This window comes from Medicago sativa, chromosome 6 (assembly GCF_051527215.1).
Source record: "Medicago sativa cultivar Bolivia chromosome 6, Bolivia_mono, whole genome shotgun sequence".
Lineage (NCBI taxonomy): Eukaryota > Viridiplantae > Streptophyta > Magnoliopsida > Fabales > Fabaceae > Medicago > Medicago sativa.
Window position 1 is genome coordinate 22,316,488 of NC_140754.1, and position 24,529 is coordinate 22,341,016.

At 34.9% G+C, this 24,529-nt stretch overlaps 1 protein-coding gene across 1 annotated transcript; it reads left to right on the forward strand.

The window, feature by feature from the left end:
- Window positions 1-5,356: 5,356 nt before the first annotated feature.
- LOC146913740 (TatD related DNase) lies at window positions 5,357-18,736 on the forward strand. Its single transcript, XM_085716952.1, has 7 exons — window positions 5,357-5,716; window positions 6,894-6,975; window positions 7,602-7,652; window positions 8,268-8,368; window positions 17,205-17,358; window positions 17,455-17,688; window positions 18,512-18,736. The coding sequence occupies exons 1-7, from the start codon at window positions 5,517-5,519 to the stop codon at window positions 18,626-18,628; spliced, it is 939 nt and encodes a 312-aa protein (XP_085573078.1). The 5' UTR covers window positions 5,357-5,516; the 3' UTR covers window positions 18,629-18,736.
- Window positions 18,737-24,529: the final 5,793 nt, after the last annotated feature.

Below are 24,529 nucleotides of genomic sequence, written 5' to 3' on the forward strand. Positions count from 1 at the left end.
TTCAATATCTATATATGTATCTATCTATATATATATATATATATATATATATATATATATATATATATATGGGGTTTGCTAGGATACACCCACTAGTTTTTATTAAGGTGTGTTTTAGCAAAGATATAACTAAAAAGTTGTTAAATACACCTTAAGGTGAATGTTGCTAAAACACACCTTCTAAAAAATAAGTGGGTGTACATTAGCAACTTCTATAGGCATTTGCTAGGATACACCCACTTATTTTTTAGAAGGTGTGTTTTAGCAAGTTATAACTAAAAAGTAGTTAAATACACCCTAAGGTGTAGCTTGCTAAAACACTCCCACATAAAAACTAGTGGGTGTGTTCTAGCAAATCCCTATATATATATAAAAGGAATACCTGGTTTGGGGTGGCGTTTTTATTATTAGCGTAAGACGGACACTCAGACGTCTTTCCACTCTTTTTATTGTGGATACAAGAGTTTTTATGAATTTTAATTTTCATTAAAATTATAGTTATAAATATTTTGCACTTTCATATTGAAAAGTAAAAAAAAACTATACTTATATTTTTCATTGACACTAATAATATGACAAATATAATTTAAATTCTAATATTTTTTAATGACACAATATAATATTCTTATAGGTAAATTTGTTTAAATGTATAATTTGAAGTGAAAAAAAATCCCAAAATCATGTATTCATTTTACCTATAACTAGCAAAAAGACGGGCACGAGTGCCCGTATTTCCACTCTTTTTATTGCGGTAACATTTAAAAATTATGAACGGTGTTTTTTTTTATGAAATTTTGATTTTGATTAAAACTAAAAATAGAAATGTTTGTTGCTTTCAAATTATAACAAACCAAACTAACCATAATTATCTATTTCAACGACACCATCAATATAACAAAAAATATAATCTAAATTCTGTTTTTTTAATTACACCAACAAGAGTATAATTGGGATAACGAAAACGTAAGTATAAATATACTCATCTAGTTTGTTACACTTTTTGACTTTTTAAAAAATAATTTTCTTATTAGGAATTTTTAAAGAGTGCCCTTAAAACATTCATGATACTATTATGAAGGTGTTTCCTTTCTCTTAGTAATTTGTGTTTTGTTTCTTATAACAAAAACTATAGGGTGTAATGATACCCTCGAGAGTAAACCAAAATTCACTTTAGGGAGAGAAATTACTTTTAATTTTGAAATTTGATGTCGAAGGAAAAGGAATTTCTAAATTATAAGGTTTAAATCTGAAGGAAAAAAATTATTATTTTTTAAAAAAAAATCTGGGAAAAAAGGCTTTTTTGTTTTTGTTTTTTGTGTACAAAAATCTTTGTTTTTTTTTATAATAGGATCAATTGCAGCCATAAGCTTATGAATTGTGAGATTAATTAATCTGAATGATGAAAATGTTTGATGCACACTGGCATCTACAAGACCCAAGAATCATAAACAAGACACCACAACTGATAAATTGCTTAGGTCAAAGTTGAACACTTATTCCATTGTTTAGGTTAGAGTTTAGTGTCTGAGCGACCATCCAGATTAGCGTTTGAACACCATAAATTGTCTAGGTCAAAGTTGAACTCAACCGTTTAGATTCATGCACTGGTCACCAAGACTTCCCCCATCCCGTATGCCATGGATACACATATTTTAAGAGTGACATGTATTATCCCGACATTTTTTTTATTTAAAAAAAAAAACAAATATATGTGCATTCAACATGTATGATGTATCAACTACTTCACAAAGTATTCCATACTCCCTCCATTCCTTTTCTTTTGATGTTTTAGCTCTTGACACAAGTTTTAAGGAGTAATTAAAGTATATAAATATTGGTGTGTGTTTTACTTAAATGTCCTTATTTATCATTAAATTCACATGTGATAAACCAAAGGTCACAACTACTTTAATAGTTTATTGTGTTTTCCAACAAGGGTAAACTTGAGAAAACAATAATAAATTCACTAAAACATCAAAAGTTTTGGAATATAGTTGAAGTTCTAAAACATCAAAAAAAAAAAAAAAAAGAATGGAGGGAGTAGTTAATAATTCCATGTAACTCAAATTAAAAACTCAAATTAAAAATACTTGACTGAAGTGAAGAGTAGATGCAATAGATGCAATTAATTTAATTTAATTCCATGTAACTCAAATTAAAAATACTTGACTGAAGTGAAGAGTAGATGCAATAGATTAAATATGTGAAGAGTAGATACAATAGATGCAATTAATTTAATTAAATTCCATGTAACTCAAATTAAAAATACTTGACTGAAGTGAAGAGTAGATGCAATAGATGCAATTAATTTAATTAATTTATTTTAATTTAATTAATTTATTAATTTAACAATAACAAATTATTACTAATCAACACTCCTGATCAAGACAATTGTTTTAGACACCTTGGTGAATATAGACTTGTTTCCGTCGATGTGGGATTATTCTAGTTCATATCTTATTTTAAAGTTGTTAAAGGGAATTTTCTTATTCTCATGTAATAAACCAAAATTATTAGTTGCAAACAGGATATTTTCAATATATAGAACCAAAATAATACACACACACTTCCACCGACCTTCAGATTTATACTGATCACAAACAAAAAATTGTCAGAAGGATTAAAGAGTCTTATGATGAGAAAGATTAAAACCACAAGAACTTCAAAGAAGTGCTAGAATGCATTGAGTATAACTTAATTGTTGATTGCTACATTGACTGTTGGATTGGAAAGTCAATCATAACATGTTTCCATTCAAGCTAATAGATTTGCATCTACCGTAACATCCCAAATTGCTTTTAGGATTGCCGACTAACCCCACAAACCAACACGAGTCTTTTCAGCGTGTTTTGTCCTCACTCGCACGTTTATCGGGAAACTTCCCGGTAGGTCACCCATCCCAAAATTGCTCCAAGTCAAGCACGCTTAACTGTGGAGTTCTTATGGAATGAGCTACTAAAAAGAAGATGCATCTTGTTGATATGGGTAGTACCTAACAATTCTTATAAGCCTTCCTTCAACAATGTACTCTCATACCTACACGGCCTCCGGATCCCTCTCATTCCGATGTGATTCGGTTTCTCTTATTAACGTGGGGTCATCCTTACAGATAGTGCCCGTTCCAACTGGCGGGAAACTTTCGTATCCAATTGGCGGGATATCGAAAGCCACGTCATGGGTGTTACATGCCCACCAGCTTCCGCCTGGTTCGTCCCCGAACCATACCGTACTGGGAGAGGTCTGCTCTGATACTGGGAGAGGTCTGCTCTGATACCTTGTAACATCCCAGACTGCTTTTAGGATTGTCGACTAACCCCACAAACCAACACGAGTCTTTTCAGCGTGTTTTGTCCTCACTCGCACGCTTACCGGGAAACTTCCCGGTAGGTCACCCATCCCAAAATTGCTCCAAGTCAAGCACGCTTAACTGTGGAGTTCTTATGGAATGAGCTACCGAAAAGAAGATGCATCTTGTTGATATGGGTAGTACCTAACAATTCTTATAAGCCTTCCTTCAACCATGTAGTCTCATACCTACACGGCCTCCGGATCCCTCTCATTCCGATGTGATTCGGTTCCTCTTATTAATGTGGGGTCATCCTTACGGATAGTGCCCGTTCCAACTGGCGGGAACCTTTCGTATCCAACTGGCGGGATATCGAAAGCCACGTCGTGGGTGTTACATGCCCACCAGCTTCCGCCTGGTTCTTCCCCGAACCACACCGTACTGGGAGAGGTCTGCTCTGATACTGGGAGAGGTCTGCTCTGATACCTTGTAACATCCTAGACTGCTTTTAGGATTGCCTACTAACCCCACAAACCAACACGAGTCTTTTCAGCGTGTTTTGTCCTCACTCGCACGCTTACCGGGAAACTTCCCGGTAGGTCACCCATCCCAAAATTACTCCATGTCAAGTACGCTTAACTGTGGAGTTCTTATGGAATGAGCTACCGAAAAGAAGATGCATCTTGTTGATATGGGTAGTACCTAACAATTCTTATAAGCCTTCCTTCAACCATGTAGTCCCATACCTACACGGCCTCAGGATCCCTCTCATTCCGATGTGATTCGGTTCCTCTTATTAACTTGGGGTCATCCTTACAGATAGTGCCCATTACAATTGGCGGGAACCTTTCGTATCCAACTGGCGGGATATCGAAAGCCACGTCGTGGGTGTTACATGCCCACCAGCTTTCGCCTGGTTCGTCCCCGAACCACACCGTACTGGGAGAGGTCTGCTCTGATACTGAGAGAGGTCTGCTCTGATACCTTGTAACATCCTAGACTGCTTTTAGGATTGCCGACTAACCCCACAAACCAACACGAGTCTTTTTAGCGTGTTTTGTCCTCACTCGCACGCTTACCGGGAAACTTCCCGGTAGGTCACCCATCCCAAAATTGCTCCAAGTCAAGCACGCTTAACTGTGGAGTTCTTATGGAATGAGCTACCGAAAAGAAGATGCATCTTGTTGATATGGGTAGTACCTAACAATTCTTATAAGTCTTCCTTCAACCATGTAGTCTCATACCTACACGGCCTCCGAATCCCTCTCATTCCGATGTGATTCGGTTCCTCTTATTAACGTGGGGTCATCCTTACGGATTGTGCCCGTTCCAACTGGCGGGAACCTTTCGTATCCAACTAGCGGGATATCGAAAGCCACGTCGTGGGTGTTACATTTACCTTACCAATGACATTCAATGAAATGGTTATAAACTTGATGATAATTCGATCATTAACAGTATATTTCTTTCGAACTTTTTCCTTGCGCACAATCTCATATTGATACAGATACAGGCACAACAACACTAACATGTAAATATTGACAGTAATTTAAGAAAACAGAAGGGATTGAATCTAATTACCATATTGGTGTCGTGTTGTGTCAGCAATGTTGTTCATGATCAAACATGAGACATTGAGAGAACCACACTCCAAAATGTCAAGCCAACAGTTTATTATTTTCTTATCAAATTTCAATAATTTTGTTTAATTTATATTAAACTGTTAATTGACATATAATTTGGGACAATAATGTTTATTTTCTCAACAAATTTCAATAAAACAAATTTCAATAAGTTTGTTTAATTTATATTAAATTGTTAAATTAAATCCACGTATAATCTGGGACAATATTTTGAACGTATTTCCTTCCTCTAAATGATTTGTATTTCATTTCTTATAACAAAATCTAAATGGAGTAAATCAATATTCACTTAAGAGAGCGAAAATACTTTTAATTTTAAAATTTGATGTCGAAGATAAAATAATTTTTAAATTACAAGGTTTAAATCTGAAGAAAAAAAAAATCTGTTTTTTTTTTCTTCTGTTTTTTGGGTACAAAAAAATCTTTGTTTTTTTTTTAATAGGATAAATGGAAAAAAAAAATTGAGAGAATAAATGGGAATTTGGTGACAGAGAAAAACAGTGTTACATAATTCCCATTTCCATTAGAATCACACGTAACAAAACAACAAATTGAAGCCATAAGCAGCTTATGAATTAATCATCTGAATGATGAAACTGTTTGATGCACACTGTCATCTACAAGACCCAAGAATCATAAACAAAGCACCACAACTGATAAAAACAGCACAAGACAGTGGTGTCTTACACTTTGCTGTTAACGGAGTTTCTGAACAAGATTGGTTTTCTGTTAAACAGTTGTCGGTTACTTACCCTTCTGTTCTCCCTTCCTTCGGTCTCCATCCCTGGTTCGTTCCTTTTTCATTCATTCACACTTTTCTTATCCTCTTTTTTTGCTTAATTTAATTCCATGTTCTATATTTTTTTTTGGATAACAAGTAGTCACGGAAATTTCAAAATAGTGTTAGCAGCCAACACTTGGTGGGATTTAGTCCCAAATCGGATATATAGGATTCTTGAGAAGAGTTCATAAAGAGGAGGCACTCCTCACCGTATAAGCCGGTTTTGTATCGATGAGTTAGGCCTTAGATTTTCATTTCAATTGTTCATTTTGTTAGTCAAAATATTCATATTAGTCTTTCAATATACTTACTTACTCATTGTTATATTAGTCTATTTACTTATTGTCATTTTAGTCTCTATATGAAACGAGTTATTGTGAATATTGGGAGATTGTTTTAGCGTCAGAGACTATTTTGACTAACAGAGTGCACAATCAGACATATTTTGAAATTTTGATACAGCTCATCACACATTCACATATTCAGGGACTAGAGTGACTATTACCCCCTATTTTTATATAAGTCACACACGCCGTCTAATATAATTATTAATCCGTGCTCAGGGTCACCACTAACTGTAGAAGTATAATGGGTTAATATATGTTTACCTTGTAACATTAGCGGTTTCTGGTTTACCCCTGTAAAAAGATTGTTTAGATTCCAACCCTATAATTTGAAGATTCTTTGGTTTTGGACCTTCATGAATTTTGACAGTACATAATCTATATATGACGGGGGAAAATCGAAATTCGCTCAAATTACACAGTGCTACAGTAATTTAAACAAATTTTTTTACAAAGGTGAACCAAAAACAGCTAATATTACACGAGGTAAACATATATTAACATTTGTGGTTAATTAAGTTGAATCGATGGTTAGTGAGCTATCTGATCTTAAAATACTAGTTAGCCATTTATTAAACTGCGTTAAGCACGTGTTTGAACTGCATTAGCCATTCAGAAATTTGTTGAATTTTGTTGTCTCAAATCGATGTTCAAGTAACATTTCTCTGTAATTTATATCCCATGATGCACATATGCAACACATGATATTGATACCGTAAACACTGAAAGGGATTGAGTGTAAACACATGTGTTGATTTTGGAGACTGGCACATGTTAGACATGCCGTCAATCTAACTTGTCAGTGCTATGTAAGTTTATATCTGGTCTATATTTTTCAGGTATGTTGCAGAGAGGAGCCCCAATTGGTTGAAGACGTTGAAGGAGTATTTTGACTCTACACCCTCTGCTGCAGTTGGAGAGGTATTTTATTGTTCTATGAACACAGTATTGACAATGTTCTATAAGTATGTTATCAATGCTTGAGATTATTATTTACTTTTATGTTTTAAAGTGAATTGCTTGATCTAGAAAAGCCAAACCTTGATTTTGTTTGTAAATGCACTGCATGAACAAATTGAAAAATTAATTATGCACTTTATTTTATATTTTTTCCCTTGTTGTTGTTTTGTGATTTTCATGTAATAATCTAGCAATGACAGTTACCGTGCAATTTCATTGTTATCAACATTTTCTTTGTATTGACTATAGATGATAATGTGTGCGTTGAATTTGAAACTTGAAAGTACAATAAAGGATAAAAGTGCGTGACTCTATCTATGTATATAGTACCAAGATAGCAGGTGTTTTTGGAAGATTACAGCCTCAATTCTTTTCACTTTTAGATGCAGAATATGCCGTAGTTCATGTGGCTGGCTTCAATGCATTTACATGAAGATATGCATGTTACTAGTTTTTTAATAAATTATAAATGAAATTGGCTTTGTTCTTATTTGAACACGTCTAATGTAAGTTGTGTACGAGTATGACTCTATTGAATATCGTGAGCTTAACAATTGATGTGACTGAGTTTTTCTTTTCTTCCACAGATTGGATTGGACAAAGGATCCCAAGGAAAGAAGATTGATTTTTCTCAGCAGGTATTAGCTAACAGCTCCCCATTCGTTGGCTTTCCAATGTATTTTTCGTTGATGATTTTGAAACTCTAATCGGTTCACTTGAATCAATAATTAGATGCACTTTTCTCTCGCTATTGTTTATGTATGCATACTACTGTAATCTGACTATTTATGAAGAGTTTGTGAGAAATTGCGAGAAATTTGAATCTTTCTGAAAATAGAATTTCAGTTCTTATGTGAGTTAGACGATATAAGATGTTTATAGAAAGGCCTAATAGAGATTTAACTGCAATAGAATTTCATAATTCTATTGTAATTTAATAGAAAATCATTATTAAAATTGTGTTTAAATTCAACCTCTAAAGTAGTACATACATCTCATATAAGGATTCAAATCCAATCCTATGACCTCAAAGCGAAGAATGTCATTTAATTTCCATATTATCAAATAGAGTTCTGGACTTCGTGAAAACCTGATTCTATTGAAGATAAAATGACACGAAGCTGTAACTTTAATGTGAAACACATTGACTAATCAATAATCATGTATCAATGACAAAAGACGGTCCTTTCTTGCTGAAGAATGTTATCTGAATTGTTGGTTGGCTAATGCATTAAGACATCGTCTCTATGCAGGTTGAAGTATTGAGGCAGCAGCTTGAACTTGCTAAAGAGTTAAACAAGCCAGCATCTGTACACTGTGTTCGTGCTTATGGTGATCTTCTTGAGTTAATGAAGTATGCATATCTATTCTTCTCTCTTTTGTTGCGATTCTTACTTTAAAAGATTACTTGACAATAATGATGTGAGGACGTATTTTTTAAATGGCAAACAACAATATTGTCAAAGTTGAGTTTCATGTTGGAATACAAAGGAGGGGAGGGTGTGTGGGATCATACAACGAACCATAAGATCCGCCGAAATGCAAAATCATATATATACTTGTATATTTGCATAGAAAACAAAATGCATAAAATAACATAAATCACATAAATGACTTAATAAAACTTAAATTGAAAATTCATTAGATCTTATAAAATTCATAAGTCACCTCAGTTTTTGATAACGCATAGAACCAAAACCTAAAAGAAAATAGTCCAAATCTAGAGATCTAGAAAATCATTCAAGCAATGATCATAATATTCATCCTTCATGTTATTTTCCGTCTCCATTCTTTTCCATGGCATCTCAAACATCTTCAAGTTCATAACCTAAATTAAGAATTTCCAAGTTATCTACATGTGCACCTCTATTATTAGTCAGTTAGTCTATGCAAACTGACTGGAATTCCATTTCTTGGATGTGAACATTCTTGGCAATGTTCCCTTTTTGTCGTTCAATTCAATCAAACCCGTTCCTTTGGTAAAGTGATGCAATAAATAAATAAGACCGCTCTTTGAACATACGATGGTTGTAATCCTCTTATGATGTGAAGCTGTCTCTTTATGGGTGAGTATATTCTTCTCAAAGTTCTGCAATATTAAGTCAAAGGAATGAGATGCGCAAGGTGTCTGTCCAATGTAGCTTTTTCCTTTTCTCCACTAATATCTCTCTTTATAGTTTTCTGCATTATTCAATCTACAAGAGGAGTAATTAGTGTTTATTCTCTGTGCTAAGGTGCGTTGAATCTATTCTACTTCTTTACAAAGGATTTAAGATAGGCGGAACATTAATTCTAAATCTATTTCCATCACTACCCCTCAAGATGGACGAAAATGATACATAAGAGTGTTTTCTCTCTTCTTCCATTTCCTCTCTTAACAAAAACTAAAGACTTGTTTGGATTGACTTATTTGAGTTAATCTACTAAGTACTAACATAAGCACTTGCGAGACTGTTTGGGAGAGCTTGTGAAAACAGCTTATGACACGTTCATAAGTTGTTATCAGCTTCTCCCCATGCTCTCCATGATGGCTTATGATAACAACTTATAGCTTATATGCAAACAATTTGAATTTATTTTTTCTCTATGCTAGAAGTGCTTAATTAAGTTGTTTATTCAAATAAGGCCTAAACAAATGCACCAATGATTAAAAAGAACAATCCATTTTAATTCAAGAGAACATGAACAGTTTAAACAATTAACTCAAGCATAAACATACTAGAAACTGAACACAGAACAAAAGCAGAAACATACATGAAACAATTTCAACTATGATCATCACCAATACAGAACACAAAAAGGCAAAGGATTATTTGGTGATTATTACCGAAAAATCAAGAGATTCAACACTGTGAGTTTTATCGATGGCAGCATAAGATGGAAACGTTGGATTTGTATGAGTGGTAGCATAGTTTAAAAACCCCGAAGCAAGTTGTGATTGCACCAAGTTTGGATTCAAGAATCGCACCCTTTGCGCTATTTTGTGCATATCCTCACTTGCACTTTCGTATCCACAAAAACTTGAACAGTTCACACCAAAGAACGTTCCCTTTCCTCCCTGCATTCATCTCCTAATTTCCCTCCAAAAAATCTCTCCCGAATACGGTTTGGGATCCTGATAGAGATGTGAATCAAGTGGTGGACATTGACAGTGGGCCCAAGCCAAAGATTTGGAGGGTCTACATGAGAAAGAAGGGAGGACAAGGCAAAAGGAATGATGACGTGGCTACTAAAGGGACTTGAATATGCCTATTTAAGTGAGAAGGATCAGAGGGAATGATCAGCTTAGCTTTCTGTTATTTGTGTGGGGTCACTAGTTGAGTGATTTCTTGGGGAGCACTGCGTGCTTGGGGCTGATAGCTCACTATCAGTTTGTTATTTTGTTTTATTCTCTTTATCAGCCTTGTAATTGTTCTTCCATTAATACAATTACAGAATTTCTTTCATATCAGTTCCTTATTATTTCACTGTTCCATTCATCAAATCACACACACACCTATCAATTGGTCCGACCTACCGGATCCAAATCACCACCGTATCAGAATAGTAGATGCCAAGAAAGCCTAAAATGGCAGATCGTGTTGATGCTTTAGAAGAGCAGATGGTTGGTTTCAAAACCACACTGGAAGCTTTAGCTCAACAGATGCAGCAACAAAGTTTGATTCTCAGTGAACTAAGCAAACAAATTGGTCTGAAGGGTACAACTCAGGAAAGCAATTTTTCCACGGGAGAATCCTCACAAGGTGAATCTCGTTTATCGGGGAAGAAGGTGAAGCTACCGCTGTTCGAAGGTGACGATCCCGTTGCTTGGATCACACGAGCAGAGATCTATCTCGATGTGCAAAACACCACCGATGACATGAAGGTGAAGCTGGCTCGCCTGAGCATGGAAGGTTCAACCATACACTGGTTTAATCTTCTGATGGAAACAGAGGACGACCTATCCTGGGAAAAGCTCAAGAAAGGGTTGATTGCGCGCTATGGAGGGAGGCGATTGGAAAATCCTTTCGAAGAACTGGCAACGCTGAAACAGAGTGGAAGTGTTGAAGAGTTTGTGGAGGCCTTTGAACTCTTGTCCTCGCAGGTAGGACGTCTTCCTGAAGATCAGTATTTAGGGTACTTCATGAGTGGATTGAAGCCACAGATTCGTAGGAGGGTTCGTACTTTGAATCCCCAGAATCGGATGTAGATGATGCGTATTGCGAAGGATGTGGAAGAAGAGTTGAAAGAAGATGATGATGAAGTTGGGAGGTACGGAAGCAAAAAGGGGGTGCAGGAACGATTTGGACGAAATGATTGGGCTGGGTCGTTGCTTCGGAGCCGGAGCGGGTTTAACCCGAAAGAAACAAACAAATCCAACCCGAGTCAAAAAATTGGATCTACTGGGTCAAACACAGTCTCTACGTCTTCGCTAGCTTCTACTGGAAAGAAAGGAGAGAACGAGACAAGATCTGAGAAGTGGAAAGGGATCCGCAGTATCCACTACGACGAGATGGCGGAAAGAAGAGCCAAGGGCTTGTGCTTCAAGTGCGGGGGTAAGTATCATCCTACCCTCCATAAATGTCCAGAGAGATCTCTTAGAGTTTTGATTCTGGGGGAAGGAGAAAGTTTGAATGACGAAGGTGAAATCATAGCCATGGAGGAAGCTCAGTCCGAGGAAGAAGATGAGGACGAGGTGGAATGTAATTCTATGGGGGTATTGGGAAGTTTGGGAGAGCACCGTACTATGAAGATTGAAGGGAAAATTGGGAACGTTGATGTATTAATGCTGCTCGATAGTGGTGCGAGTCATTGTTTCATCTCTCCACAAGTAACGAATGCATTGGGGCTAGAAATCACGCCAGAACCGTCACGAAGAATCAAACTAGGAGATGGGTACAGGGTACCTTCTCTAGGTGTGTGTAAAGGAATTGTTGTGAGTATGGGATCTGTGCAGATCAGTATTGATGCAATAGTTTTTGAATTAAGTGGCTTGGATTTGGTTCTGGGCATGTCGTGGCTGACTACTTTAGGTGAGGTAATTATGGATTGGAAGGCTCTCTCTATGCAATTTATGTATGAAGGAAAAATGGTGAAGGTGTTGGGACAAGGTAGCAGCCTAGAGGAACACAGTTATCTTAATACATTTCTGGGGGACAAACAAGGTAGGGTGGGAATGGATTGGTGGTGGTCTCAACATCAGCAGTTAGAGGCTAATGAAGTTACAGTGCCAAAGGAGCTGCTTGCAATCTTGGAACAGTACCCTGCAGTTTTTAAGGATCACATTCAACTACCTCCAGAAAGATCCCATGTGCACCACATCAAGCTGTTTCCCAACCATGGAACTGTCAATGTCAGGCCTTATAGGTATCCGCATCATCAAAAAGAAGAGATTGAGAGACAAGTGGCGGAATTACTGCAAGCAGGAGTAATTAGACCCAGCATGAGTGAATTTTCTAGTCCGGTGATTTTGGTAAAGAAAAAAGACAAGAGCTGGAGGATGTGCGTAGACTACAGAGCTCTAAACAAAGCCACTATTCCAGATAAGTATCCCATTCCCATTGTAGATGAGCTGTTAGATGAGTTGCATGGATCAAATGTGTTTTCAAAAATTGACCTTAAATCGGGATATCATCAAATCAGAGTGCATGATGATGATATCCCCAAAACAGCATTCAGAACTCACAATGGCCACTATGAATATCTAGTGATGCCATTTGGATTAATGAATGCCCCTGCAACTTTTCAAGCAACCATGAACGACATATTTAGACCTTTTTTAAGGAAATTTGTTCTTGTATTTTTTGATGACATCCTCATTTACAGTAAAAACATGTCAGAACATCAGCAACATTTAAGGCAGGTCTTATATGTTTTGTTTGAACACTGTTTTGTGGCTAACCAAACTAAGTGTAAGTTTGGTTGTACCCAGATTGATTACCTGGGCCATATCATCTCTGGTGAGGGAGTGGCTGTTGACCCTGAAAAAGTGAGGTGCATCTTGGATTGGCCTAGACCAAAAAATGTGAAGGGAGTTCGTGGGTTTTTGGGACTCACTGGGTATTACAGGAAGTTTGTCAAGGACTATGGGAAATTGGCAAAACCTTTGACTGAATTGACCAAGAAAGACAACTTTTCTTGGGGTCCAGAAGCAGATGCAGCTTTCCAGCTGATGAAGAATATCATGACTTCTCCTCCTGTGTTGGTTTTACCTAACTTTTCTCTACCTTTTGAAGTAGAGTGTGATGCTGCTGGTAGAGGAATAGGAGCAGTTCTCATGCAACAAAGGAAACCTATAGCTTTCTTTAGCAAAGCTTTATCTCAGGGCAATCTGGCCAAATCAGTGTATGAAAAGGAATTGATGGCACTGGTCTTATGCATTCAACATTGGAGGCATTACTTATTGGGAAAGCAATTCACAGTGTACACTGATCATAAAAGTTTGAAGCATTTCTTGCAACAGAGAATTACTTCACCTGATCAACAGTGTTGGCTAGCTAAATTGTTGGGCTATCAGTTTGAAGTAAAATATAAACCAGGAATGGACAACAAAGCTGCTGATGCTTTGTCCAGATGCTTTGATGATACTGAGTTGAGCACTATGATTTCTTATCCACAATGGGCTGACAGGAAGAAATTATTAGATGAAGTCAATGATGATCCAGAAATACAACAGAAAGTTCAGGAAGTTTTGTTTGACCCTTCCTCTAAACCGGGATTTTCTGTGCAGCAAGGGGTATTGTTTTATCATGGAAGATTGGTTATCTCTTCTAAATCTGCATCTATTCCTCTCCTTCTGGAGGAATATCATTGTACTCCTGCTGGTGGTCATTCAGGGTTTCTCAGGACTTATAGGAGGCTGGCAGATAATATTTACTGGGTGGGAATGCAAAAGGCTGTTAGAGATTTTGTGAGAGCTTGTGATATTTGTCAGAGACAAAAGTATGCTGCTACAACTCCTGGAGGGTTACTTCAGCCTCTTCCTATTCCTAATGGTATTTGGGAGGATCTCTCTTTGGATTTTATCACTGGGTTACCCAAGTCTAGGGGATATGAAGCTGTCTTAGTAGTGGGACTTTCTAAATATAGTCACTTTCTTCTGCTTAAACACCCTTATACAGCCAAATCCATTGCTGAACTATTTGTGAAAGAAATAGTGAGGTTACATGGTATTCCCAATACTATCATTAGTGACAGAGACCCCCTGTTTGTTAGCCATTTCTGGATGGAACTGTTTAAATTACAGGGTACTAAGCTGAAAATGAGCTCTGCATATCACCCTGAAACAGATGGACAAACAGAGGTCATAAATAGGTGTCTAGAAAGCTATCTGAGATGCTTTGCATCTGATCAACCAAAGACCTGGTCTAATTGGATTCCTTGGGCTGAATTTTGGTATAACACCACCTACCATGTTTCTATTGGTAAAACTCCTTTTGAAGTGGTTTATGGGAGACAACCACCTAACATTTTGAGGTTCTTATCAAATGAAACTAAAGTTGCTGCTGTGGCTCTGGAGTTGAGTGAAAGAGATGAAGCTCTTAAACAGCTCAAAGTGCATCTTCAGAGAGCTCAAGAACAGATGACTATTTATGCTAACAAGAAAAGAAGGGATGTGAGCTTTGTAGTAGGAGAATGGGTTTTTCTGAAATTATGCCCCCATAGGCAGCATTCAGTGGTCAAAAGGATCAACCAGAAACTGGCTGCTCGTTTCTATGGCCCTTTTAAGGTTCTGGCTAAAGTAGGAGAGGTAGCATATAAGCTGCAACTGCCAGCTCAATCCAAAATTCATCCGGTGTTCCATGTTTCTTTACTCAAGAAAGCTATTGGGGATTATCAGGTGCAAGGAGAACTTCCTAGAGAGTTGGAGATTGCAGAGGAAGTAGATGTCTATCCAGAGAAGGTCATGGGCAGCAGGTTAACTGTCAAAGAGGGTGTGACTGTCCAGCAGAGTTTGATCAAGTGGAAGCACAAGTCACTGGAGGATGTCACCTGGGAAGATAATGCAGTGCTACGTGGACAATTCCCAGACTTCAGCCTTGAGGACAAGGCTGTTTCTAAGGAGGTGGAAGTTGATAGAGATGTGAATCAAGTGGTGGACATTGACAGTGGGCCCAAGCCAAAGATTTGGAGGGTCTACATGAGAAAGAAGGGAGGACAAGGCAAAAGGAAGGATGACGTGGCTACTAAAGGGACTTGAATATGCCTATTTAAGTGAGAAGGATCAGAGGGAATGATCAGCTTAGCTTTCTGTTATTTGTGTGGGGTCACTAGTTGAGTGATTTCTTGGGGAGCACTGCGTGCTTGGGGCTGATATATCAGTTTGTTATTTTGTTTTATTCTCTTTATCAGCCTTGTAATTGTTCTTCCATTAATACAATTACAGAATTTCTTTCATATCAGTTCCTTATTATTTCACTGTTCCATTCATCAAATCACACACACACCTATCAGATCCCCCTTCCTTTCCCTCTCCTAATTCTCAAACAAAGTCTTACAGAAACTACATTAAGGATGCTGATCCAGAGTTGAGAAACTTCTACAAAGAATGAGTATTGTCCAAAACCATCCAACATACACAATAATTGCCTCGAAACCCTCGTTTATATCTTATACTGTGAGTATATAGCAACTACATGACTGTTCTGCGTAATACATAACTGCCACATTGCCGAGTTTTGCATCCTAAGCCTCCTTTAGGCTATGTTTGGATTGATTGAATGTGATGGAATGGAATAAATTAGGATTCCATTGTTTGGATAGTCATTAAAAGGATGGAATGGAATGGAACTCAATGGTATGTATTCCATCACATTCCATCACTTACTCTTATTTTGGTTACCCCCCAATTTGGATGGAATGGGATGGAATCCTCAATTATTTTATTTTCTAAATTACAAATATATCCCTACCGTCTCTACATTAATTATATTATAATTAGTTAATCCTATTAATTCTATTTGTTCAACTCTTCCTTCATCTGTTCTATTATTTTTTTGTTCGAAATATATAAGTAGTCTGTTTCTCAAAAAAATGTAGTCTATTGGTTCATAGTTACAGAAATTATCATCGTGGCCTCCTCTCAGGCCCGGCCCTGAGGGGGTGCAAACAGCTCAACAGAGCTGGGCCTCCCTCAGCCATGGGCCTCAAAAAAAAAAAATTAATACCCACTAGTACTACTGCCCTCCAATTTTTTTTTAACACCCCCAGCCATTTTGTGTCCCCTTGTTTTAGCCTTTTAGGCCTATTAGAATTAGGTCCTCTTGCTTTTGGTGTTAGGTGGGGGTTCCTCATGTATACAGTAGTAATTTTCACCTTTGGGTGTACCGCATATATACGGCACCTTATATTTATCTTTTAAAAAATATAAATAGAAGATTGCTCTTTTGAAAAAAAATACGTTTTGATTTTATCACTGACCTCTTTTCATTCCAAGAGCCGAGCCTCCGAATTCTTAGGGACGGCCCTGCCTCCTCTACCAATTTTTTTTAATCATCGTAACTGTCACAGTTCCTAGCGTCATTTTTGTTTGACAGGAAAAAAAAAAGCTTGCTGCACTTTTTAATACCTATTATTAATAAGAGAATTAGTAATTTTTCTCCATTTCATCTTATTATACTCTAATACGGTTTAGAAAATGTAGGATTTCAACTTTTTTATTATAATTGTATATTTTGTAATCATTTTAATATAAGGGTAAGATTGGAATAAAAAGTTATAACTTCCTTTCCGTTAACTTTCCAAACAATGGAAATGTAAATTTGTTCCGCTCCATCATAAAATACCCAAACAATGGAATGGACTCTCTACTCCATTCCGTTCCGCACCATTCCGCTCCGCTCCGTCACACTCCATCAATCCAAACAGAGCAAGGTTAGACTTTCGAGTCTAATCAAAAAGTAAGATATGCTTTTCCATTTAGAAGTCTATGCGTTGTGTGGATTGTTGCCATAATGTAGACATATAACTCGTAACTGTGATGTAATAAGGAAGAAAGCATTCTGGAGAAATAGAAAAGCTGTTCAAACCTATAAACATCCCTGGACCTTAAAAAAATTCTGCGCCCATATGTGTTTTTTAATTCTTATTGTTATTATGGTAATTGATAGATACGTAGATTCTCTTTCTCTAATGGAATGCAATGGAAAGTGTTTTAGTGATATTATCAGTGATTATTATGTAGCAACCTTAAAAAATTCTAAATGTTCCAGGTCTGTGGGACCTTTTCCTGCTGGTGTTATCCTTCATTCTTACCTAGGTTCAGCTGAGATGGTTCCTGAGTTTTCAAAGCTTGGTGCTTATTTTTCCTTCTCTGGATTTCTTATGTCACTAAAAGCTAATAAGGCGAAGAAAATGCTGAAGATGGTGATTTTTATCACTTCTATTCTATGATTGATGCTCAATGTAATCTTATACTATAAATGTCAAAACAGTGACATTCTTATATTCTATTCTATTTAGGTCTCTTCTGATAGGATGTTGTTGGAGACAGATGCACCTGATGCACTACCAAAGTCGAACATAGATTCTCTTTTCTTTGTTGAAGGAGATACTTCTCTTGACAATGTGCTTCATGGACAAAGAACAACTTCATCCTCAACTTCTGATTCTTCTCCCGCTAATTCGTCCCAAGTCCTAACTGATGCTTCGATGTTACCGAAAGATACACTCAACCATCCGGCTAACATTCATAACGTAAGTGGCTCAAGTATTTTCCTTTATTGTCACTTTTCCCTTTCAAAATAATCATCTCTTATATCATCAACTTGGAGATATATTATCGTTTTAACTATAGAATTGAAAACCTTAGTTTGAGCTTGCTCTCTGGGGAAAAAAAAATGGTTTTCTGGTAATTAAGAATACATGAATATATTGCATTTTCTCCCTCGTGAGCTTAGCTCAGTTGGTATGGACAATGCATAAAATATGCAAGGTCTGGGGTTCAAACCCCGGCCGCCACCAAAAAAAAAAATTGCATTTTCTCCCTTTGAAGCTTTCGAAACCTAGTTCTCAGCTGCTTCTAGTGTCAGAAATCTTTCTCTTGATATAGTTTCATGTATGGAAGGTTTTTTGAAACAAATTCACCAGTAGGTTTCTTTCCCCATAAGGAAAGTTGTTCTCATGTCAAATATACTTTATTAACCCGAAGTATGAAAATGTAATGCTATCTTCAATGCATGAGGGTGTTTCCATCTTAAATTGCAATTTTAGGGATGAAGGATGGCAAAGCTTTAGAATCAATGTTTTCAAATTGAGACTGAATTTGTTAGTTCAACGAGTTGAACCGAGAACCGGCTAGTTTGCTGGTTGGTTTGACCCCCGTCGTATTGCAGTCTGGCTAACCGTTTCCCATTTTTTAAATTTACTTTTACTTTTTTTATGCTTTTTAACTTTCTTTTTATGTATTTGACATCCCGAATGAATATAATGACATGGAAGTCTCACTGGTTTGGTATCGGTCCGATCTTTAAAACATCATTCTGATAAATTGACATTCTTGATTTCATTTTACATACAGGTACTTGATTATGTTGCATCTATGCTAGAGATTACAAAAGAGGAACTAGCTGAATTAAGTTACCAGAATGCAGTTCGCTTATTCTCCTATGAAGGATCAAAATTACTTCAAAAATAAACAAATTACAGGTTCTTGTAAAAAAGAAAAAAAAGATTTTGAGCATAGCAAAGCTACTACATTTATGTTGATGACAGAAAGAAGTAAAAATAAATAGTTTCGAGATAATCCACCTAGACACTGTCTTGCATAAAATTTAGTCGCATTTGTGATATCGACTGTCGAGTAATGTATATTTTGATGATGTAGAAATGAGTTGTTAGGTGAGAATCTACGTAAATTGCGCCGCATTGACTCAACTACTACATAAACATCGCATTTGTCACATCATCAAAATTTAGCCTCAAAACATAGGCATCTTGAAAACTTTGAGGCAAAAATTGTCCAATTCCAGTGCCCATTTTAAAATTTAGTGTTCTTAATTCCTTAATTTAGTCCCTATAAAAGCAAAATAGAATAAAATTGGGCAAAATTTAGTCAGATAAACTTGAGAAATTGTGAATTTTATTAGGATTAAACATATTTAACTATTCATACTAGAAAAATTGAGATTTTTTTTTTTATCAACTTGAAAAATTGAGATGATTATTCACCAATTTTAAGTATGAAATATGTGTCATAATTTTTTTCAAGGTAGACCAGATCAACAGTCATATGATTTAACTAGTAATTTACAGGTTTAATAAGTGATCAATTGTTTTGTCCGAGTTTGAACTCAGGACCTCTAACTCTTTATTTTTAGCTCAACTAGTTGAGCTACTCAACTCCCCAAAATTTGAGTCAAACTTTTTACTCTAACTTTTCTTAGTATTGTGATTTTTGTTAGAATGTCATATATAAAGAAATGAGGGAAATACCATATAAACTATATCAATATATTTAAGATTGAGAGCCTATAAGGAAAGAAAACTAAAAATTTAAATATTGAAATTCATATTTAAACCTAGATAAATAACCATAATGACGTTAACAAGAAATATAAAAAACTAAAATTGTTATCTCTTTTTTTGTGGTGGCCGGGGTTCGAACTCCGGATGACGTTAAAAAGAAATATAAAAAACTAAAATTGTTATCTCTTTTTTTGTGGCTCTTTTTTTGTGGTGGCCGGGATTCGAACTCCGGACCTTACATATATTATGCATTGTCTATACCAACTGAGCTAAAATTGTTATCTAAAATTAGAGAAAGTCTTACATAGATACAAACATAAATAAAATCATTTAGGCGCGCACACAATAATGAAAAAAAAAAATAAATGATGGTTTTTTCACATCGTTCAACATCATCAAACCTATTTATCTTTATAAAAAAAACATTTATTTGAGTGTGCTCAAACCTTTCATATTTCTCCTAAAATTAAATTAAGATATTCCTGGTGTAATGCTGCCAATCAAATATCATGCTTTGCTTTGTGCTTTAAATTATACTATTCTTCAACATCACCAAATATCAACAAAAGGATAAGAAAATATGACCCAAATCATGAAACAGTAACACACAAAAAACAAAGAAAGAAGGCCCCCACCAACTTTTTACATAAAAGAATCCCTTACCTTAATAAGAGTCATCATTCATTCATTCCAAAAAAAAAAGTAGTGATATTTTGACAATCATTTTGGTACAACTTTTAAGATAACTTTGTTGTTATCTTGTTTCATTGATCAAAAATAATAGAGAGAAAAAAAGAAAGAGAGAGAATAAAAACATAATGTGAGTATTAGAGATAAAGTTGTACAAAAGTTGTACCAAAATGGTTGTACAAATATCATTTATCTTCAAAAAAAAATCTTTGAATATCCATCCATATGTAATGTGTTGTCCCCTCATTTCCCAATCACAAACAAACAAACAAACACCTAGCAACTCTTATATAAATAAAATTTATTTGAGGAGTGTTATTTGAACAACTATTTGGTTGACAACTTATAAGACAACCATAATTTACAAAGAAAAAGTAGGTATTTGAACAAAAATCAAAGCAATATAGAGATAAAGTAAAAAATAATGCGAGTATGAAAGAAAAAGTTGTAACAAAAGTTATCACAAAGTGAATATTCAAATATCATTTCTCAATTTATTTATGTACACATACGAATGATAAAATTTAAACGTGTGTAATGATGCTAATTAAGTAATGTGACTAAATTAGTTTTCTTTTAAATTTTATTATGTGTTGGTCTAAATACTTTTGATTTGAAGTTGTGTCAAACCAAATATTTTTCACAAACACCTTCACACTTATTGCAGTTGCATATCTACATGAAACAACGATAGTACAAGGAAGAGTGTTCAAAGGAGTGTGACCCAAGACCAGAGAGAAAGATTGACTTTTTTGTTTTCTTTGTTTTATTTCATTTTCTTCTTCACTAGTTTTGTATTTTTGAAATAAATTACACATTAGGTTCTTTAAATTTGAGGTTTATAATAGATTGATCTTTTAAGTTATTTTAATCACATATAAGTCATTTAAGTTTGAGGTTAGGAAAAGATTAATACGTTAAGTTGTTTTGGTCGCACCATTAGTCCTTTTGTGAATATTAGATATTTTGCAAGCGTACGTGTCTTTTCTATATTTTGTGTGTACGTGTCATGTTTTAATTTATGGTATCAATTTGGTTAATACTTTTTGAGAAGAATCTTATGAGTAGTGTCGCATGGAAGACACAAGCTTTTGATAAAGTATAGAGATATTATGAGAAGCAAAGGCTGCACCTGATGAAGGTGATGTTGTGGGAACCACTTCAATGACTCTTACTAGTATTCTTTATCTCTTAAGTATTGAAAATTGTTGTATAAACATTTGTTTAGGTTGAAAAACACATGTAAATTACTCAAATTCTTTTCGGCAATTAATTGTCGAATTATAGAATCGGCTGCAGTTAACTACCGAGAAAAGCTTCGACAGTAAACTATCGAGGAAAACTTCGACAGTTAACTACCGCAGAATTTCAAACCTGAAATTAAATAAGGAAATACACCTAAATTTCCCTAAATTAAATTTAATTCTTTAATCCTTTTAAGGAATTAAACATAATTCTTTTTATGATTTCATTCTTCATATGATTTTGTTGCCATAAATGAAGAAATATGACAGATGAATAATATCTGCAATCGGTAGTTAATGGACCTAAAATGATGATTCAATTAAAAAAAATGCAACAACAAAAACGTTACAAATGATAAAATAATTATATTTGTAATTATTAGTAATTAATTTCATTGATGTCTTTCATTATTCATAGGTTTGACTAACCTATTATTACTTTATACTAATATTTCAAATATTATTACTTTAATTAACATGAAAAACGCAACAACAAAGAAAAATGTCTGCCATCGGTAGTTAATTGACATAAAATGGTGATTCAATAAAAAAATGCAACAACAAAAAAATTATAAAAAGAATCATGTATTAAAGAATTAAATTTAATTAAGGGAAAATTTAGGTGTATTTCCTTATTTAATTTGAGGTTTGAAATTCCGTGGCAGTTAATTGCCTAAGTTTTCCTCGGTAATTAACTACCGAAGTTTTCTTCGGCAGTTAACTGCAGCGTGTTTTTAATTTCTCGGCAGTTAACTGCCGCGGAGGCATTTACATCTTTTACTGATGTTTTTCAGCCTTCTCATGTGTCAACCGCAATTTTCATAAGTATTGGTATAAGAAATTTGGTGTACTTGGTCAAAATTTTACTTGACCTAATTTCGTTACCTAATTTTGTTTATATTTTGAGAGGAAAGGATGATCTTTTAAAGATACGCTATTGAGCTGTTAGATAAGGATTCCTTTAACTATTTAAGGGTGTTCGTGAATAGCATCAATTGTGATGAGACTTACTATTTAATCTAATCAATTTTTATTATTGGTTTTTGTTGGGTAAAAAACTAGCAACTTTCTTATTCAAATCTGAATCTTGTGATGAAGATATCGGTGTTTTTGAAACAAAATTGATCCAAAATCATTTTTTAAAAGAAGAAAATTGAAGAAAAAATCTAATGAGAGAAAACTAGGACCGACTTATTAGAGATTGATAACCTATTACACCCTTTAATGGCAAATGACTCCAAGAAGGTTTCGGATGCTTTTACTACAGGTGTAGGTGATAATAGTGAGATTGGTTGTATAATAGATGCATGATGTAGGTTGTTGTTTCAAATTAAATTTTAAAACTCTCATGTCGAGTTTAATAAAAGACAAACTAATAGGGTCGCTCACAAGTTAGTTCAGGTAACACCATCCAATGCTAGCTCCCACACTTATGATGTACCGTCATGTATTCAACATATTATAGATAATGAAAATCGTTGCTTCCTTCAACAAAAAAAAATTGTCCGATTTCGATACCCATTTTAAAAACTTAAGTGTTTTTAATTTCTTTATCGAGTCCCTATAAAAACAAAATAGATTAGAATTGGACGAAGTTTATGTAGAGACTAAACTTAAAAGATAGTGAATTTTATCAGGCCTAAGTATATTTAACTCGTTTTACTTGAAAAATTGAGATGAGTAATCACTACAACTTTTTATAGAAAAGAAACCTCAACCCTGTTTGAGTCTTCGTTCATTCCATAAAATATATCCATGCGTAGTAATTGTTTTTTTCAATGGATATCCATGTGTAGTGTTGTCTCCTCCTTTTCCTACTATCATTCTTAAATTTTAAGTATGGAATACGTGTCATAAATTTATTTTATTTTTTTTCAACATAGCCCATATCAACAATTATATGATTTAATTAGTAATTTACAGATTCAATGACTGATTCATTACCTTGATCTAGTTGATCACTAGTCTGGACCAGATAAAATCAGATAAAATTTCTCTGAATTATCAAAAAAATTATATTAATAAAATTATAATAATCATTGAAAACTCACACATATGTAGAAAAATTGAAATTTAAGCTCTAATCACATCATTTGACCTAGCAATTTTAACATTTTTTGCAACTAAGTTAAGACTTATGAATCAATATCATGCTTTATTGAGCTTTAAATTAGACTATTCTTCATTGTCATTTCCTTTTTACAAAAGCACAATGGTATTCATTCATTCAAATTGATAGAATACATCAGATACAATAATATGATCAACATTACTAAAAACGTAAAGGGTGAATCTGCGAACAAACTCACAACACACAAGTTAATAGCATACAACGACAAAATGCCTACAAATAATATGATAAAATCTAGGTTTAATAGCAGTTTTGGTCCCCTAAGTATTAGGAAGTTGCGATTTTGGCTCCCTAACAAAATAAAATACAATTCAACCCCCCAAGTACTGTCTCTTTTGCAGTTTTGGCCCATAGGCCAATTTTCACCAATTCAACGCCGACGTGGACGCATCCTGTGTAATTTTCAATTTAAAAATAAATAAAAATGCCACGTGTGTAATTCTTTCATTAAAAAAATAAAATTATTTTTTTAAATTTTTTAATTAAAAATAAAATAAAATAAAAAACAAAAAAAATTAAAAAAATTACACACATGGCGTCCACGTCAGCGTTGAATTTGTCAAAATTGGTCTGGGGGCCAAAATTGCAAAAGAGGCAGTACTTAGGGGCTGAATTATATTTTTTTTTGTTACGGGGCCAAAATCACAACTTTCTGATACTTAGGGGACCAGAACTGCTATTAAGCCTAAAATCTAAATCACCAGAATACCCATTCTTTCATATTTGCAATGTTGACGCCCAAATTTGAATATGTGATTGACTGAGCTCGTCTTTTAATAGGAACCAAACGAACACCGCAACAATACGCGAAATCAAACAACACCGCACAAGACGACGAACAACACAATGCCGCACTCGGATGCCGAAATCACGACAAAACATAAAAGAAAAAACTTGATGTACGTGGAAATCACTTATTTAGATTGAAAGAAAGATAAAAAGGATGCAGATAAATCATTATAGGTAAAAAAAAATGACCTAAAACCACCATCCTAGACTAGTGAAA

Excerpts from the sequence above, each read along its gene's own strand:
- LOC146913740 (XM_085716952.1), top strand. The coding sequence starts at position 5,517 with ATGATGAAACTGTTTGATGCACACTGTCATCTACAAGACCCAAGAATC. Across the intron at positions 7,653-8,267 it reads AGATTGATTTTTCTCAGCAG|GTTGAAGTATTGAGGCAGCA; the intron begins GTATTAGCTAAC and ends GTCTCTATGCAG. Across the intron at positions 8,369-17,204 it reads GATCTTCTTGAGTTAATGAA|GTCTGTGGGACCTTTTCCTG; the intron begins GTATGCATATCT and ends TAAATGTTCCAG.